The sequence below is a fragment of the Meles meles genome, chromosome 8, assembly GCF_922984935.1.
Source record: "Meles meles chromosome 8, mMelMel3.1 paternal haplotype, whole genome shotgun sequence".
NCBI lineage: Eukaryota > Metazoa > Chordata > Mammalia > Carnivora > Mustelidae > Meles > Meles meles.
Genome location: NC_060073.1, coordinates 81066060 through 81085745, shown reverse-complemented (window position 1 = coordinate 81085745; position 19686 = coordinate 81066060). Strand labels below are relative to the sequence as shown.

Genomic DNA, 19686 nt, shown 5'->3' with positions numbered 1-19686 from the left:
TCCTAGTAGGACCACGTTTTGTCCTTATGTAATGAAAATCCTTTGGAGATTTTGAATTTTCTCATTTATAGGTCTAGTAGTTGAATTTACAAACATATTAGTTCTTCTTAAATGGTCCAAAAGTGACTTGAATTTTTGCAGTACAATCCTACTTGCTCTTCCCATTCAGTGTAATTTTATCAGTTATCCTTCTAAAGTTCCATATTTGGAACTAGATCCTAAGTGGGTTAAAAATATCAAAGGTGCCAGTGAATCAAAATAGAATTACTTGGATCTATGAATCTCAGTCTGACAACCTCAGATAATGTGAAAAACAGGCGAGAGCCCTGCTTCTCTTATCCCTTTCTCCTTTCCTCCTCTTCTTCTCCTGTCCCTCTGTACAATTATCCATCTATTTTCTTAAAATTTTCTTTTTTTCCAAATATATATGTATTTATTTATTGTTATATTAGTCACCATAAAATACACTCATTAGTTTTTGATGTAGTGTTCCAAGATTCATTGTTTACATAAACACCCAGTGCTCCATGCAATATGTGCCCTCCTTAATACCTACCACCAGGCTCACCCATCCCCCCACCTCATCCCTTCCAAAACCCTTAGTTTGTTTCTCTGAGTCCACTGTCTTTCATGGTTTGGTTTTTCTACTGATGTACAACACAGTGTTATATTAGTTTCACGTGTGCAACATAATGATTTGACAACTATATACAGTATGCTAAGCTCACCACAAATGTAGCCACCATCTGTCACTATACAACAGTGTTATAGTACCATTGTCTATATACTAATGCTGTACCTTTCATCCCTGTGACTTAATTTATTCCCTAACTGGAAGCCTGTTATTTGCTATTCCCCCAAAGTATGACACGCTTCATAAATTTGTGTTCATCCTTGCACAGAAGCCGTGCTAACCTTCTTTGTATTGTTCTAATTTTAGTATGTGCTGCTGTGAATTGAGCTCATATCTAACTATTATTTTTTTATTAAACTCTTTCAAATACTTAAGCAAATAATGAAGTAAAGCATTATGTATAATAATCATAGAGCTTGCTAAAAATAATAATTCCCAAACCTCTGGATGGTGGAAATAGGAATTTATATTTTGAATAGGCTTAAAAATACCGACTGTTATTAAAGTGGTTCGGGCATTACACTTCCAGAAACACTAAAATAAAAGCCAGTAACAGTACTTCTTTGGCCAATGAATTTTATGAGTCTGATTACCTAGTATTTACTTCATATGGACTCATAAATGGAAAAAACAAAAAACAAAAACAAAAACAAACTTGCCTGGTTTGGGACACCTGGGTAGCTCAGTCTGTTGAGCATCTTACTTTCGGTTTTGGTTCAGGTCATGATCTCAAGGGCCCTGTGATGGTGTCTATGCTCAGTGCAGAGTCTGCTTGAGATTCTCTGTTCCTCTTCCTCTGCCCCTCCCACTTGGGCTCACTCTCTCTCAAATAAGTAAGTAAATTTTAAAAACAAAACAAAACAAAAGAAAAACCTTTGCCTGGTGGATAACATAATTATAGATGGAGAAGTTTATCTGCCCAGGATTTTATTCCATTTGCATTTGTATAAGAGTGTGCCACAGGATGAAATGTAGAGTTGTCCTCCTCTTCCACAAAAGGCCAGCCTGATTACAGTTTTCCCTATAAATCAATGTAATTTTGGGAAATTTTAGGGAAAAGCAAAGGTCAGCTATTATAGTTATGATAAGTATATGATAAAGATGTTGCTAATCTTTTTGGTTTGACTTTGAAACATTTTATTTCATTATTTCATGCTACCAGCTTTTAGAAGTACATTTTCACCATCAAGAATGAATTATTTGAAATATCAGGTATCTTTTTGTAGCTGTGAAATGGTTCCTTGAAAAGAGTCTGTGTGAGCAGTTCTCCAGACTGGTCACATATTAACTCACTGACACAACCAAAAAGCATAAATGAGACATTTTCTCTTGGCCCTATCTCAGACTTACTAGATCAGAATCTCATGTTAACAATCAATTATAAAGTTCTCAGAGGGATTCTACTATAGCCAGCATGCCTCCCTCCATACTATGTAGTTCCATGAACTTCTTTGAGAATATTTGAATATATTTGAATACGTATTTGAATACATATTCAAATTACTTGTTTCACATTCTTTTTCATACTCCATCAAGTTTTGTGCTTAGTTGGAGCTCACTAAATCTTTATTAAATACTTGTATTGGACATTTGATGGGAATGTTAAAAAATCAGTTTTATTCTTGAATTAGAATGTTTTGTTGTTATTGTCATCTCCTAGGATGGAAAGAAGAAGTTTGACAAGGAGAGTGAAAAGTACTACTCTATTCTTGATAAACATTTAAATTTATCTGCAAAGAAAAAGGAATCTCATTTGCAAGAGGTAAGCTTTTCCACTTGAATTGTGAACAGGACATTAGCACTAAGTCATGTGATGTCCAAATTTCCAAAGGTGGTAGTATCTCAGAATCTGCTACTCTATAATAAAAAAATGATAAAAGGAGTTAATTGAGCACTTACAATGGATAGACACTGTGTCTGAACATTTCACATGCTTTATGACCCTTAATATTAACAGTTCCAAGTAAAAGATTAGTCATTTCCTGCAATGATGAGAAAGAATGAAATAAATATTTTTTTTTCCTCCTTGGGTATATTTTCAAAGGCAGGACCTACCAAATTGATGGAATAGCTTTTTAAAAATATCTACTTTTAAGGTGTTGTTTTTGTATTAGGTGTAAAACAGATACAAAATTACACGTTTTAAAATCTCTAAAAAAAATTAAAAAATAAAATAAAATTTCTATCATTTTTCTTAAAAAACAAATCAGCAGAAATTTTAACCTCTATGTGTTTAAACAGTCAATTTCTTCTTTTTTCTGAAATATTTATTCTCATTGGTAGTTTTAACTATAACTAATAAAATTGAGTAGTTCTTTTACTAAGTCATAGTACAGTTGCAGTACAGTGATGAGCTACATTTAAAAAAAAAATTGGACCCTCTTGCCATTATGATCTTGGCATCAATAAAATCTTGAAGCACAGTGCATGGACATCAAACCCAGCATGGTTGGGAGTTGTTGAGCTAGTTCACTGGTTGCTCCTTACTCCAGACCTTTGCAAGGAATCTTATTCTGTGCCGAGTCTCTTCCAGTATCTTCTTTCTCTTCTCTCTCTACTTCTCCATATCATAGTTAAGAACCTCTTTCAAATGCCTCCTCTTAATCTTTCTAGTAAAGGCACAAACCTTACTGAACTGCTTATCAAATTCAGCCTGGTTCTGTTTTCCTTATTCCTTTTTTTATTTACCTTACCTCCACATTTACCCACCAGGCATACTTGACAAGTTAGAATTTGGATGCAGTGAGCTGGAGTCAAAAGGCATGGGAGGTTGTTTTTACTTCTGTTTCTTTTTTTCTGTACTCTTATGTTCTTATTGAGGGGGCTGAATTTCTTCATTAAAAAACATTTTTTTTAAAGTTTAATATTTGGAATATTTGTTATTTGAACATGTGTTCATGATAAATAATATCTTGTTATTAGTGCCTATTATTAAAATAGGATATATTAATATCCAATTTGTGCTGAGGGAAAGAATTTCTGGCTAAATTGAGATGAAGAAAAACTATCATTAAGAAAAGTCATATTTTGGGACGCCTGGGTGGCTCAGTTGGTTAAGCGGCTGCCTTCGGCTCAGGTCATGATCCCAGCGTTCTGGGATCGAGTCCCACATTGGGCTCCGTGCTCGGCGGGGAGCCTGCTTCTCTCTCTGTCTCTGCCTGCCACTCTGTCTGCCTGTGCTCGTGCGCACTCGCTCTCTCTCTCTCTCTCTGACAAATAAATAAATAAAAATCCTTAAAAGAAAAAAAAAAAAGAAAAAGAAAAGTCATATTTTGGGGCACCTGGGTGGCTCAGTGGGTTAAAGCCTCTGCCTTCGCTCAGGTCATGATCCCAGAGTCCTGGGATCTAGCCTTACATCAGTCTCTCTGCTCGGCAGGGAGCCTGCTTCCTCCTCTCTCTCTCTGCCTGCCTCTCTGCCTACTTGTGATCTCTGTCAAATAAATAAATAAAATCTTAAAAAAAAAAAGAAAAGTCATATTTTGAGTTTTCATAGACATATCTAATCTTATGAAGTACTATGTTGTAACCTAATATTATGTTCACAGGTTCCAAACTTCTTAAATGCTCATGTACCTCTTTGGGCATTACACTACAACAAACCTAGGAAAGAATGCATTGCATAGATATAATCTGGTGAATAAAGTCTCGCCTAATTATCACTAATACACCACTATTTGCCATGCCAAGGGCTATGGCCAGGTGCAATTTTAAAAATACAATGCCTCTAAAGCAGTGGTGCTTTTTAGGGTCTCTAATGGGTATATGTTTTTCAGATTCTTGGTGAATATGAGAGACCACACTTAGACATTGCTTAAATCATCAAGCACGTGCTAACTTTATCTTAATTTTAAAACCCTTTAGAGGATATACTTCAGTTTTCCTTGATAACCTAACTCTATATTTAATATTAACTTATCAGTGACCCTCAATTGCTTAGGCTATGGTAGAAAATAATATCTGTTCTGGTTCTATATTTACTTGGAGCCTGGAAAAACCTATAGTATGATTAGCAGCATTCTCTACTTGCCCCACACATGCGGGCACATACTTCTTTTCCAGGAGCCATAGCCCACAATACAAATTGTGCCAGAGTGGCTTCTCAGAGCATGGAATGTAGCCAAGGAAGAATGTGCCTGTTTTGTTTTGTTTTTTCCCTCTGCCCTTCCAGGAATCAAACCTATTTTAGGGAGATGCTACCATACATGTGTTTAATTCTGTAACCTCTCTTCCTTTCCAGAGCAGCTCTGATTCTTCTGTCAGCACTCTGCTTATTTTTTTCAGAAAGATTGCTCTGTGCCTTCTCACCTGTAGAGAGGAATCCTTGTTGATTTGTTCATGGAAAATAAGTGGTTGTCCATTTTCAGGACTGAATTAGGGGTCAGTTTGTGCTGATAAAGCTACAAGGCCATCATATAGATGGGTCATTGGAGTAAGCAGAATTAGAACCAGAGTTGTTAAGATTATAGACTTTATAGTGAATGAAAAGAAGTAATATTTGATTTGTAATTGGACAATGTCTTTCTAAGTATGAAATAACAGGAAGAGATCACATAAAGGAAATGTAGAAAGACCAGAATGCATCAAAATAATCTTTATTTCAAAATATATCAAATTAAAAGGCTAAGTATTAGGGAATTTGTACAACAAATGACACAGGATTACTATCTCTTATATACAAGTTGCATTTGCAAATCAGTGTGAAAAGGTCTTCAATGAAAAATATGAAGTAAGAAGTGGAAAGAGCAGAAAATGGAGGGGAAGATGGTGGCAGAATAGGAGGACCCTACCTAGGTTTGCCTCATCCCATGAATCAAATAGATAGCTATCACATCATGCTAAATACCCAGAAATTGACCCAGAGACATGCAGAAAAAAACTCCACAACTAAAGGGAGAGAAGAGGTCACAACAAAGAAGGTAGAAAGTGCAAAAACACAGTTTGGGAGAGAAAAAGATCATGGCCATTGTGGTAGGGGTAGCCACAGTTGGTGAGAAGGGTGAGAGAGACAAACTAACGCATGAGGGGGGAGGGGAGCACAATAGAGAAATGGATCCCCACAGCAATTGGCTTAGAAAGCGAGAGGAACTGAATTTTGAATTTCGCAAGTTCTGGCAACCATGGGGCTTAAGGCCTGAAGTTCTAATGGTCAGCAGGCTTGGCTCAGGGAGATGCTGGCAGCATTGGGATTGCTCTTGGAGAGAAGGCAGGGTAAACAGCTTGTGGGCATACAACGTGGAAACAGTGATCTGAAGAGCACCTGGGTCACCCACTGAGGAGGTTATTTGTTTATCTCGGAATATGTGCCAAAGAGGCAGCATTCACAAAGAGACCCCTCCCAGAACAAAAGAAATGGCAGGTGCCATTTCCCTCCCCTGCCCCTCAGCTTAAGCACAGGGCCACATGTGGGAACCACTGCAGGGTGGATGCTCTCCCTATCCCCTTGTGGAACCACCTTTCCCAGTCATGCTTGCCTTGGTCCCAGAATTGCAGGCCCCCACCTGCAGGTCAGCCAAAATCCTGCCAACACTGCATCTCCGGATGCAGGAACTTTGTGGAGCCTAGGTTCTAGTGGCAGTGGCAGTATGTCTCATTTCACAAGCAGACCAGAACATACCTAGTTGAAAGGCACCACATTCAGACTAGGGACCAAACATGGCCTGGAAAGGCAAAGAGAGCCTCTGCAGATAACTGGTCTGAAGGATAAAGCAGCCAAGACACAAGAACAGAGCACATTAAGCACACATTGGAGATAATCCCAGAGGTGCCGGGCCCTGGGAAATAGGGGACACTACAAGGGGGCACTATAGGACCTCTTCTTTATAAGGCCATTACTCCAAAGAACAGGAGATGTAAATGTCTTTCCTAACATAGTCCCAGAGACTTAAACAAAATGAGAAGACAGAGGAACTTGTCCCAGATGAAAGAATGGGATGAGAGATCTAAGGCCATGTCCAAAGATCTAAGTGAGGCAGATTTAAGTTACATGACTGAGAGAGAATTTAAAGTGGTAATCATAAAGATACTTGCTATGCTTCAAAAAGGAGTAGAAGGCATCAGTGAGACCCTTAACATGTAGATAAGAAATAACATAGCAGAGATAAAGGACTCAATAAATGAAATGAAAAACACACTTGATGGAATAAATAGCAGGGTGGAAGAAGCAGAGGAACAAATTAATGACCTTGAGGTCAGAGTAATAGAAGGTAATCAAGCAGTTACTCCAAAAATAGAAAAAAGAACTATGCAAAATAAGAATAGAGTTAGGAAAATTAGTGACTCCATCACACTTAATAACTCTATTATGGAAGTGACAAAAGAGAGAAAAAGGAGGCAGAAAATTTATTTGAAATTCAATGATAGCTAAAAATTTCCCTGTCTGAAAAGGAAACAGATACCTAGATCTAGAAGACACAAAGAGCCCCCAACAAAGTTTAAAAAAAAAAAAAAAAAAAGGCAGATCCACACCAAGACATATTGTGATTAAAAAAAAAAAAAAAAAGAAAGAAAATACAGTGATTAAAAAAAAAATAAAGAAGCAAGAGAAAAGAAGACAATTACATACAAGGGAAAACCCCTTAAGGCTATCGTGGAAATTTTCAACGAAACTTTCTAAGCCAAAAGGAAGTGGTAAGATATATTCATGATGCTGCATGGGAAAAATGTGCTGCCAAGAGTACTCTAACAGCAAAGCTATCATTCAGAAAAGGGGAGATAAAGAGTTTTCGAGACAAATAAAAACTAGAGAGTTTGTGATCCTGCAAGAAATATTGAAGGGGGTACTCTGAGTGGAAAGGAAAGACCATAAGTAGGAATATGAAGGAAGGAAACAAAAACAAACAAAAAGTATGAAGGAAGGAGAAAAAAAAGTAAAAATGAATATTGTTTATAGAGTAACAGTCAAGGACCCACAAAATAAAAGGTTGTAAAACATGGCACCATATACCTAAAACATGAGGAGAACAAGAGGTTCATCTTAATACAGACTACTGTATATGGAAGGTGTTATATACAAGCCTAATGATAAGCACAAATCAAAAACCACTAACATGTATACAAGGAATAAAGAGAAAGGTATCCAAATAAAACCATAGAAAACCAGCAAACCATGAAAGAGAGAAAGACAAAGGATCAGAGAAAGTCTTCAGAAACAACCACAGAACAGGTAATAGAATGGCAATAAATATATCTATAAATAATTACTTTGAATATAAATGGTCTAAATGCACACTATCAAAAGACATTGTGACAGAATGGATAAAAAAGCAAGACTCATCAATATGCTGCCTATGAGAGATTCATTTTAGAGCTAAAGACTCCTACAGATTGAAAGTGAGGGTTTGGGGAAACATCTATCATGCAAATGGATGTCAAAAGGAGGCTGGAGTAGCAATACTTATATTGGTACTTATATTTAAAGTAAACTTTAAAACAAATAGTGTAAAAAGGGAGAAGGAAAGACACTAAATACTAATAAAGAACAATCCAACAAGAGGATATAACAATTGTAAATATTTATCTACCCGGTTACATAAAATGGTTAATAACAAACATAAAGGAACTAATTGATGATAATACAGTAATAGTAGGGGACTTCAACATCCACTTATATCAAAACACAAACCATCTAAACAGAAAATCAGTAAGGAAACAATGGCTTTGAATGACACACTGGAGCAGACGGATTTCACATTCACAACATTCCATCCTAAAACAGCAGAATGCACATTCTTTTCAAGTGCACATGGAACATTCTCCAGGATAAATCACATATTAGGCTACAAAAGAAGCCTCAACAAATTCAAAAAGATCAAATTCTTACCATGCATCTTTCTAAACACGACTCTATGAAACTAGAAGTCAACCACAGAAATAATTTGGAAAGACCATCCATGCATGGGGGTTAAATAACATGCTACTAAATAATGAATGGGTTAACCAAGAAACCAAAGAAGAAATGAAAAAGCACATGGAAGAAAAAAGAAAAAGAATAAAAAATAAGAAAGAAAGAAAAAGAGAAAATGCAATGCTTCAAAACCTTTGGGATACAACAAACATACAGGTCTACCTAAAGAAGTAAGAAAAATCTCAAACAACCTAATATTATGGCTACAGAAGCTAGAGAAAGAACAATAGACAAAATCAACAAAAAGAAGGAAATAATGAAGCTTAGAGCAGAAATTGATACAGAAACAACAACAACAACAACAAAAACCCACTAGAACAGATCTATGAAACCAGAAGCTAGTTCTTTAAAAAAATCAATAAAATTGATAAACCTCTAGCCAGACTTATCAAGAAAAAAAGAGAAACTACTCAGACAAAATCACAAATGAGAGGGGAGAGATAAAAACTGACACCACAGAATACAAACAATAATAAGAGAATAGTATTAAAAAACTATATGCTAACAAGTTGGACAACGTGGAAGAAATGGATAAACTCCTAGCAACATATAACTTACCAAACTGAACCAGCAAGAAATAGAAAATTTGAAGAGATTGATAACCAACAAACAAACCAAATAAGTAGTCAAAAAATTCCCAAAGCCAAAAGTCTAATACAAGATGGCTTCACAGGCGAATTCTACCAAACATTTAAAGAAGAGTTAATACCTATTCTTCTCAAACTATTTCAAAAAAATAGAAAAGGAAGGAAAACTTCCAGATTCATTCATGGAGGCCAGCATTACCCAGATACCAAAACTAGATAAAGACGCCACAAGCGAAAAAAAGAACTACAAGCCAGTATCTCTGATGAACATAGTTGAGGATATCCTCAACAAAATACTAGCAAACAGAAGCCATACATTAAAAATCATTTCCCACAACTGAGTGGAATTTATTCCTGGGATGCAAGGCTGGTTCAGTATTCATAATTCAACCAATGTGATAAACCACATCAATAAAAGAAAGTATAAGAACCATATGACCATTTCAGTGGATGCAGAAAAATCATTTGACATAGTAAACACTCACTGATGATAAAAATCTTGAACAAAGTAGGGTTAGAGGGACTATACCTCAACATAATAAAGGCTGTATATTAAAAATCAACAGCAAGTGTTATCCTTTATGGGGAAAAAAAACAGAGATTTTCCTCTAAGATCAAAAACAAGATGAGGATGTCTACTCTGACCACTTTTATTCAACATAGTACTGGAAGTCATAGCCAGAGCAATCAGACAACAAAAAGAAATAAAAGGCATCCAAATTGGATGCTAGAACTGATAAATTCAATAAAGTCACAGGATATAAAATTAATGTACAGAAATCTGTTTCATTTCTGTACACCAATGATGAAGCAGCAGAAAGAGAAATTAAGAAAACAGTCTCATTTACAATTGCACCAAAAATAATAAGATACCTAGGAATTAACCTAACCAAAGAGATGACAGACCTGTACTCTAAAAACTCAAAATGCTGATGAAAGAAATTGACAGAAAAAAATGACAGAAAGAAATGAGAAGACATTCTATGCTCATCGATTGGAAGAACAAATGTTTTTAGTATATCTATACTACCCAAAACAATCTACACATTCAGTGCAATCTCTCTCAAGATACGAACAGCATTTTTCACAGAAAATAATAGGGCAAATTTTCCTAAAATTTGTATGGAAACATGAAAGACTCTAAATAGTCAGTAATCTTGAAAAAGAAAACAAAAGCTTTGGAAGTATCACAATTCCAGACTTTAAGTTATACTACAAAGCTATAGTAATCAAAACAGGTACCGGTCCAAAAATAGACACATAGGTCAATGGAACAAAATAAAAACCTAGAAATAAACCCACAGTTATATGGTCAGTTAGTCTTTACAAAGGAGGACAGAATGTCCAATGGGAAAAAGATCATCTCTTTTTACAAACGGTGCTGGGAAAACTGGACCACTTTCTTGAATACACAAAAATAAATTCAAAATGGATTAAAGACCTAAATGTGAGAACTGACACCATGAAAATCCTAGAAGGGAGCACAGATATAATTATCTGACTTTGGCTATAACAACATTTTTCTAGATGTCTCCTGAGGCAAGAGAAACAAAGCAAAAATAGACTATTTGGATTACAGCAAAAATAAAAAGTTCCTTCACAGTGAAGGAAACAACCAAACAACCAAACTAAAGGGAACCTACAGAATGGGAGAAGATGTTTGCAAATGGCATATCTGATAAAGGGTTGGTATCCAAAATGAGTTTTTTTTTTTTCCCATTTTATTTATTTTTTCAGCGTAACAGTATTCATTCTTTTTGCACAACACCCAGTGCTCCATGCAAAACGTGCCCTCCCCATTACCCACCACCTGTTCCCCCAACCTCCCACCCCTGACCCTTCAAAACCCTCAGGTTGCCCCAACCTCCCACCCCTGACCCTTCAAAACCCTCAGGTTGTTTTTCAGAGTCCATAGTCTCTTATGGTTCGCCTCCCCTCCCCAATGTCCATAGCCCGCTCCCCCTCTCCCAATCCCACCTCCCCCCAGCAACCCCCAGTTTGTTTTGTGAGATTAAGAGTCATTTATGGTTTGTCTCCCTCCCAATCCCATCTTGTTTCATTGATTCTTCTCCTATCCCCCTATCCCCCTATGTTGCTTCTCCATGTCCTCATATCAGGGGGATATGATATAGTTGTCTTTCTCCGATTGACTTATTTCACTAAGCATGATACGCTCTAGTTCCATCCACGTCGTCGCAAATGGCAAGATTTCATTTCTTTTGATGGCTGCATAGTATTCCATTGTGTATATATACCACATCTTCTTTATCCATTCATCTGTTGATGGACATCTAGGTTCTTTCCATAGTCTGGCTATTGTAGACATTGCTGCTATAAACATTCGGGTACACGTGCCCCTTCGGATCACTATGTTTGTATCTTTAGGGTAAATACCCAGTAGTGCAATTGCTGGGTCATAGGGTAGTTCTATTTTCAACATTTTGAGGAACCTCCATGCTGTTTTCCAGAGTGGTTGCACCAGCTTGCATTCCCACCAACAGTGGAGGAGGGTTCCCCTTTCTCCACATCCTCGCCAGCATCTGTCATTTCCTGACTTGTTAATTTTAGCCATTCTGACTGGTGTGAGGTGATATCTCATTGTGGTTTTGATTTGTATTTTTAGGTGTAAAACTCAACACCTAAAACCCAAATAATCCATTTGAAAATGGACTGAAGACATGAACATTTTTCCAAAGAAAACATACAGATGGCTAACAGAAACATGAAAAGATTCACATCATCACTTACCATGAGGGATATGCAAATCAAAACTATAATGTGATTTCACCTCAATCCTGTCAGAATGGCTAAAAGAAAAATCTTAAAAAACAAGTTTTGGTGAGTTATGGAGACAAAGGAACTCTCTTGCATTATTGGTGGGAACACAAATATGATGTAGCCATGGATGGAGATTTTTCAAAAAGTTAAAAATAGAACTATCTTATGATCCAGTTATTAGGCTACTGGGTATTTACCCAAAGAATATAAAAACACTAATTCAAAGGGATACATGCACCCTTGTGTTTATTGCAGAATTATATACAATAGCCAGTATATGGGAGCAACCGAAGTGTCTATCAATAGATGAACAGATAAAGAAGTAGTGTGTGTGTGTGTGTGTGTGTGTGTGTGTGTGTGTGTGTAATGGAATATTCAGTCATAAAAAAGAATGCAATCTTAGCATTCCCACCAATGAAGATGGAGGTAGGGACTATAATATTAAGTGAAATAATTCAGTTAGAGAAAGACAAATACCATATGACTTCACTTAATATTTGGAACTTAAGAAACAAAGATGTATGGAAGTGTTGAATCACTGTCTGATACACTGTATGTTAACTGGAAATAAATAAAAACCTTTAAAAGAAAACAAAGAGCAAGGGTGAAAGAGAGAGAAAGAAACCAAGATTCAAGCAAGCTCTTAATTATAGAGAACAAATTGATGGTTACCACAGGGGAGGTGAGGGGGAAGATGGGTTAGATAGGTGATAGGGATTAAGGAGTGCACTCATTTGATGAGTACTGTGTTGCTGAATCACTATATTTTACACCTGAAACTAATGTAACACTATATGTTAAATGGAGTTAAAATTTAAAAATTTTAAAGAGAATATAAAAGTATATTTCATCAAAGAAGAAATATAAACCATAAGAAGAATTTTAAGTTTCTTTTTTATGTAAATACTGTAAGTTTCAATGTCACACATATTAACAATGCAGTTTAGTAATTGCAGCAGGATATTATTGTAACTTATGAGAATATAATATGCATACTGAAGGTGTGGCAAACAGTACACTTTTGTTTTTCTAGTGGGAACATAAATTCATTCAGTCAATCCTAAGGTAAATTTGGCAACTTATTTCAACAAAGTTTAAATGTGCAAGATAATTAAAATGATTATACTGGCCAGAATTTATTTAAGGGGAATTATCAGTCATGAGCAAAACAATAAATTGTATAAATATGTTGATGCAAGAATTACATGGTAAAAATTTAGAAACATCTGAAGTGGCACAAATGAATAATTGGAATAAATATGCCAATATAACTTGGCGAAAATGGAGCGTAACATGGCTGTAAAAGGTTCTATTTGCAAATTATTTAAAGATATTGAAAAATACTCATTAGATAAAGTGGGGGGAAAAAGTAAGAGTTTAAATCAGAATATGCAGTATTAGTCAGGTTTGTTTAAGTTTGTTGTGTGTTACATATCAAAATATAAATGGTAGGATTATAATTCTTATTTTTATATTTATGTTTTAATAATGAATAATGAGTAAACTCACAATAATGAATATATATTTCTTTTATAATCTGGAAAAGAAAACAGAGGAGAAAAAGGGTCCAATTATCAGTAATACAGTCTTTCAACAGGTTCCTTTTATCCCCACCTCCTAAATGAAGGGAATCCCTTAGATTCTATGTTTATGTCTCTATTGTTATAGCATATGTGTCCCTGAAATCTCTTCTTCTGTACTGCCTGTAGTATTTTAATGACTATCTCCTTAGTCAAGATTTCATCATACCCGACCACCTGCACTGCCTATTGCTGGTTCCCAGGACTTCAGACTATCAATTCTTGGTGAATGTGGGAAATTCCCCATCCTGATTTTCTCAAATTTGCTTCTGTTTCTCATTTATTTAATTCTCAATTAATGCTGGTATTATCTCTTGTTATCAAAAATATCTTTAAGTTTTCCTCCCGCCTTGCTTCTCATACCCACATCTTTCAATTTCTCCTTCTTACTGGGATATATAAACACCTTTACCCCTATCAAATAAGTGGTCATTTGTCATCACATGCACCCTGTTATCATCAAAATATTCTACACTGTCCTCACTTTAATCTTCTTGAAATGCTGCTTTGACAAATGAACATCTTCCTTAAGCTTTAGCTTTTGTCCTGTTTACATGATGAAGTTTGCACTCATTCTATCTTATGCCTTTACTCTCATTTCTTATTATTCCAAACCTGGCAGTCTTCTGAAACATAACTTTCTTGACTCTATTCCCTCTCTCAAACTCCTCTCCTTTTATTTCCACCTACTGTAAACCTCTTCATTTTTCAGGGTCCACCTTAAATTCTTTCTCCTCTGGAGGTAATTTGACAAATGTCACATGGAACTATTTTCTTTATCTTAAGTTGACGTAGGTAGCTAATTTGAGCTGGGGGAGAATTTATGTATCTGAGAACTATATGGTTTTCTTAAGAAATTAACTTGTTTCTTTTTTTTAGCAAGATGACTTTACTGTCCCCTTCATCTTATAAATGGCAGTTTATACGTATTGTTCTGGCATAAATATTCCTATTGCTCCCTCTCAATTTTAAAAGTTGGGACAATAAGTTACATGGTTATCCTACTGATCCAGTACAGAATACATAGCAACAGTTGTTACTGGATGTATGAGCAAGTAACTTCTAGTGAACCACATGCTATGAGCTTAAGTGCCAGAGGGAGTTACTGTAAATAAAAGAATGTTTTTCTAAATTTCATACTGGAAAGTATTTAAGCTATAGTATTTCTTAAGCTCTGTATATTCTGGATGACTCTTCAAAGCAGGTTTGGTGTATTGAATATAGTTTTGTAGATTGGAAATGATGGAAAACCTGCATTACTGACAAACAATAAGAGCATTTATTTTCTTTTATTCCCCTTTGTGCTCCCACTCCCTATCTTTTGATGACATGGGATTGTGTGTGGCCAATAAGTTTCTGAGGAAATAACTTAATATTCTTAGGTCAGGGTCCTAAGGTCAAGACCACTCCTAGGTTTGGTGATTTGCTAGGAGGACTCACTGCTATGATTTATTACAGTGAAAAGATACAAAGAAAAATCAACAGAAGTGCATAGAATGAAGACTGAAGGAAATCAGACACAAACTTGCAAGAGTCCTCTCTCAGTGGAGATGGATAGAACATGCTTAATTCCCACAGCCATCAGTTGTGACAGCACATGTAAAAATGTTGTCTATTAGAGGCTCATTACAGACCCAGTGCCCATAGTTTTTATGGGGGCTGGTCACATAGGTACTCTCTGCTTGTCGTATCCTTAAATTCTAGACTCCCGGAAGGAAAACAGGTGTATGTAATAAATCATATTGTTGGCACAATTTAGGCACAGGGAGCTACTCTTTCCTGTTAGGGTGGTAGGTACCCTCCTGAAATCCACACTCCCAGATACCAGCAAGGACTGGCCTTGTAAACAGACCTTTCAGTGGAGAGCATTTAGGTCTTCACAGTTTTGTTGACCACAAGTAGACATCTATGCTGTAAAGGTGTCTCAAGATTTTAGTTTGTTCCCATGTGCTAGTCTCTACAATCAATGTCGTTATTTTTTAAAGTAAAGAAAAACTTCAAAGGTAACTTGTGGCATAGATTTTTCTCCCTGAGATTGAAAACATTCTCAGATGGTTTACACCCAGTGTTGTACTGGAGCTTTCTTTTGGAGAGCTGATTTTCTTATCTCTTCCTAACTTCCACATTCAGTGATGTTAGGTTTGTGGTTTGGAATTGGCTATTTTGGAAATATTTACACCACAGAAACCAGCATAGACTGCAAATCAGGCATTCCCACCAAAGACTCAGTTGTTAAACATTGAGCATATCACCACCTATACCTCCTTACCATTCATTCTGTAAATACTGTATTCTTCTAACAGTGATAAGAAGAAAATATATATACGTATATATATCCTAAACTGTCTTCTGGGAGCCGAGAAGCTTCTGGTTCAAATTTCCTACCTGATTTATATGTTCGTTTGTATATTAGTTTGGAAACTTGGAATTCCCAGCTTTAAAAATCTCTAATGAGTTACTAATAATATTGGATTATTTTTATTTATATAAATAAATTAATAGTAAATAATTATTACTAAAGGTATTTCAAATGAAATTTTAATATGCTATGATGATGTTCAAGCCGACAAACCTAATTTTATCTTTTTTAAAGCTTTTCTATGTGAAATTATCATTGTAAATGGCTCCAAACATTTTCTAGTCCCAAATTATTGTTGGTGGGTACTCCAGAGAGCCCATTCTTTTCTTTTCATCTGCTCTTGGTAATATCAACTGGCAGTGAAAAGTACAAAACTGGGAAAGAAAAGTAAAATTATGATTCTCTACTAAATTAAGATCAGTTTTAAAGAGGACCTCAGAAGATGATAGTAGGCATGAAGGAGAGGCAACATCAAAAAAAAAGAGAGAGAGAAAATTATCTCAATAACACTTTCTCATACTTCATCAATAGAACCTTATTGCAGTTATGCATAATAAATGTGCATAACATTGATAAAGCATGATTCATTAAGTTAGAACTATTTAATTGTTTTTTGTGGGGGGGGCTCTACTATCAGTATTCTCTTTCTGAGACTTTACCTAATGATATGACTCTACTGAATATTCTCAAATGATTCTCCCTCAGTAAAAATCCAAATTTGTTATAAAGTATCTAAGATTTTTTTACAGTATGATATCAACCTTACTTCATTCACCTTCCTATCCTCTACTTTTTTACTCTGTAAACAAACTCTGTCAGTATCTTTCATGCCTCTTTACTTTTTGTGTTTCCCTATTCACTGCCAGTTGTTCATCTCAAGATTCAACATATACCACCACCATTTTCTTTCTGAATTTTCTTTTTCTATGATTCCATAGATGTCCATATATATTAATATTCCTTCTTTAGATTTTTTATGGTGAATGTTGTATGCTTATCCTGCCTCTCTTATTCACATTCCATACCATATAAATTCTGTGGGCAAGGACAGTGTTTTCCTTGTCTCTGTATGTTCAAAGCATAATAATTGCTATATTGAAACTTTTTGTAGAACTTAATTTTTAATAAAAAAATTTGAAATAGAATAGGATTTGAGCCCTTTTCTCTATAGAACTATCAATGATTACTCTTTGTGTCATGATTTGCCTCTTTTTTACTCTCTAGGCAGATACACAGATTGACCGAGAACATCAAAATTTTTATGAAGCATCACTAGAGTATGTCTTTAAAATTCAAGAGGTTCAAGAAAAAAAGAAGTTTGAATTTGTTGAACCGGTAAGTTTCAGTTTCCCTACAAAATAGTCGCTCAACACAGCCTATGAAAACAAAATTTGTAATGTTTTTCTATTGGACATGTGATTTTTAAAAACAAAAAGGGAGGTGTAGAGGAAGGCTACTAGGTGAAGGATAGAGCACTATTAGGGTAGTGGAACTATCCTATATGATACTATACTAGTGAATACATGTCATTATACATTTGTCAGAACTACAGAATATACAATGAAAAGGGTAAACCCTAATGTAAATATGGAGGTTAGTTAATAATAATCTATCAATCTTGGGTTTTCATTTGTAACAAATGTACCACACTAATGTTAATAATGGGGGAAACTGTGTTGGAGGTTGAAGGAACTTATGAGAGCTCTTTATATTTTCTACTCAATTTTTATATACACCTAAAATTGCTCTTAAAAATAGTTTATTAATGGAGGGACGCCTGGGTGGCTCAGTTGGTTAAGCGGCTGCCTTCGGCTCAGGTCATGATCCCAGCGTCCTGGGATCGAGTCCCACATCGGGCTCCGTGCTCGGCGGGGAGCCTGCTTCTCTCTCTGTCTCTGCCTGCCACTCTGTCTGCCTGTGCTCGCTCTCTCTCTCTCTCTGACAAATAAATAAATAAAAATCTTTAAAAAAAATAGTTTATTAATGGAAATATTAAAAAATGAAAAGGGTTCACATTATATCTATACCTAAGTAAATATAGCTCACCACTAAAGTGACCTATTGACTAAACTTTTAGGTGAAAGGAGAAAACATAAGGTTATATTTATCCCTTTGTTCCCTTCCACTTCCTTGCAAGCCTGCAATCTGCCTGACTTCCCTATGAAGTCATTTATCTTCCTAAGTCAGTGTAAAAAGTAATGGATTTCCTAATGTAAATTGCATTACAGGAAAGAACAGGTGGCTGGTCTTTATAAGCTTACTTCCTTTTCTTAGCATTTTCCCCCAAGTACTACCATGATATGTTACAGTATTGCCTGAGTAGGCATCTTCATAATGCATCATCTGTGATGAATCAAAGTAAGTCCTGTAAGTCAAGATAATCTTTGTTAATATATAATGTTCAATTCCCATGAGATGAGTGGATAACAATAGTTAAATACATAGATAATCTAAAAGATGATTTAATCCATATTTTTCTATGTCAGTTGTTAAAAAATCTGTTTATAATAAGAAATAAAATATCTGTTTCTAAGTGGAGATTGTGGGGAGAAGGGAAAAGAAGACACATTTTAAAATGTATTTGATGAAATTTTGTTTCCTGATGGAAGCCCATCAGTGATTCCTTAAAGATGATGCAAACAGGCAGAGCAGATACTGGGAAGAGTTCTAGTCCCTGCTTGGCTCCCAGCCACTTCTACTTTACTTCTCCCTCCACCTGAGGCAGCCTGACTCTCTCCTATAAACTGGGCACTTGGCAAGTTTATACACTTCAGCTGGACAAATTTAAGGAACTGAAGGCCGCAGTGCAGGCTCAGGGATTTAATTTTTACCCTTTATTTGGGTTAAAAGTCTTAACTACAAGTTCTGTTTGCCAAACAACTAAGTCCTTAAATTCCTTAGAATGAGTTAGTAACCTCTTGGTTAGTAGATGTTTGGGGGATATCATTAAATTTTATATGTGTTAGGGGATCTTCTGAAGCTTATCTGTGGCTCAATGAGAACTAGGCAGCCTAACAACCCCCAGTCTAGGAAGATGACCAGTACTTAAAATTCCTTTCCCCTTTTCATTGACGAAATCCTGCCTCTGAATCTTACCATGATTTTTTGAAGCCTCTCTACTTCCAGCCAAACTTCCTCCTTAGGATCTGTTTCTTGGGATTTCTGAATTTTAGCTCTTCTTGACACTAAACTTGTGGCGTATGTCCATTATATCTGATGGTATTTTTTCATACTTCTTTCTTGTCTGCTCCCATTCCTTTCAGGTACTATTCTTATCTGCTATGTTGTTTTTCCTCCTTGCACCTGGAATGACCTTTTCACATACGCAATCTCCTCTGGGGAGCGACATTTCTGGGGAGGGAAATGTCTGGGGAGGGACGGACATTCGGGTAACCTATCACCCTGTAAAAGCCTCTTTTATAGTGTATCCTGTCTGGGAACAGAGAACTAGACCAGTCTGTCAGATGATATTATATATATAAGGAGAAGACTGTAAAATTGTTTGCTCACAGGTGACTGATAGATAAGAATTTGTGAATTCCTTTGGTAATACATGCAGAGAGGTGGAAACTGTACTTCTTCCTTCCCTCTACCATATCCCAAACTGGGATGGTCTGATAAATCTTCTGTAATGCATGCCTTTCTTGTGATACCATAATCAAAACCGATGTTAAATTTGTCCTTCTTCCAAAATACGTCCTTGGCTGCTATACATTTATTATTGGACCATCTGGCCAAACCAAAATAATGCTGTCAGTTTAGTCTTGTTCTCATTTCTAGCCATATAGCTTCATCCACGGGGTTCTATTTAATTTCCTTTGCAGTAATGAGAAGAATGGAAATGG

At 35.9% G+C, this 19686-nt stretch overlaps 1 protein-coding gene and 1 non-coding gene across 9 annotated transcripts in view; one reads left to right on the top strand and one right to left on the bottom strand.

Moving 5' to 3' along the window:
* Positions 1–19686, top strand: part of ARHGAP42 (Rho GTPase activating protein 42) — a 314994-nt gene that overhangs the window by 208536 nt on the left and 86772 nt on the right. For all 8 annotated transcript variants that reach the window (XM_046017388.1, XM_046017387.1, XM_046017393.1 and 5 more), the window contains 2 exons: positions 2295–2396; positions 17066–17176. In XM_046017388.1, the coding sequence (XP_045873344.1) occupies positions 2295–2396; positions 17066–17176 (213 nt within the window). The remainder of the gene's footprint in view (positions 1–2294; positions 2397–17065; positions 17177–19686) is intronic.
* On the bottom strand, positions 859–962 carry LOC123950152. The gene has a single exon (XR_006820151.1). It is a non-coding gene; the product is annotated as a U6 spliceosomal RNA (small nuclear RNA).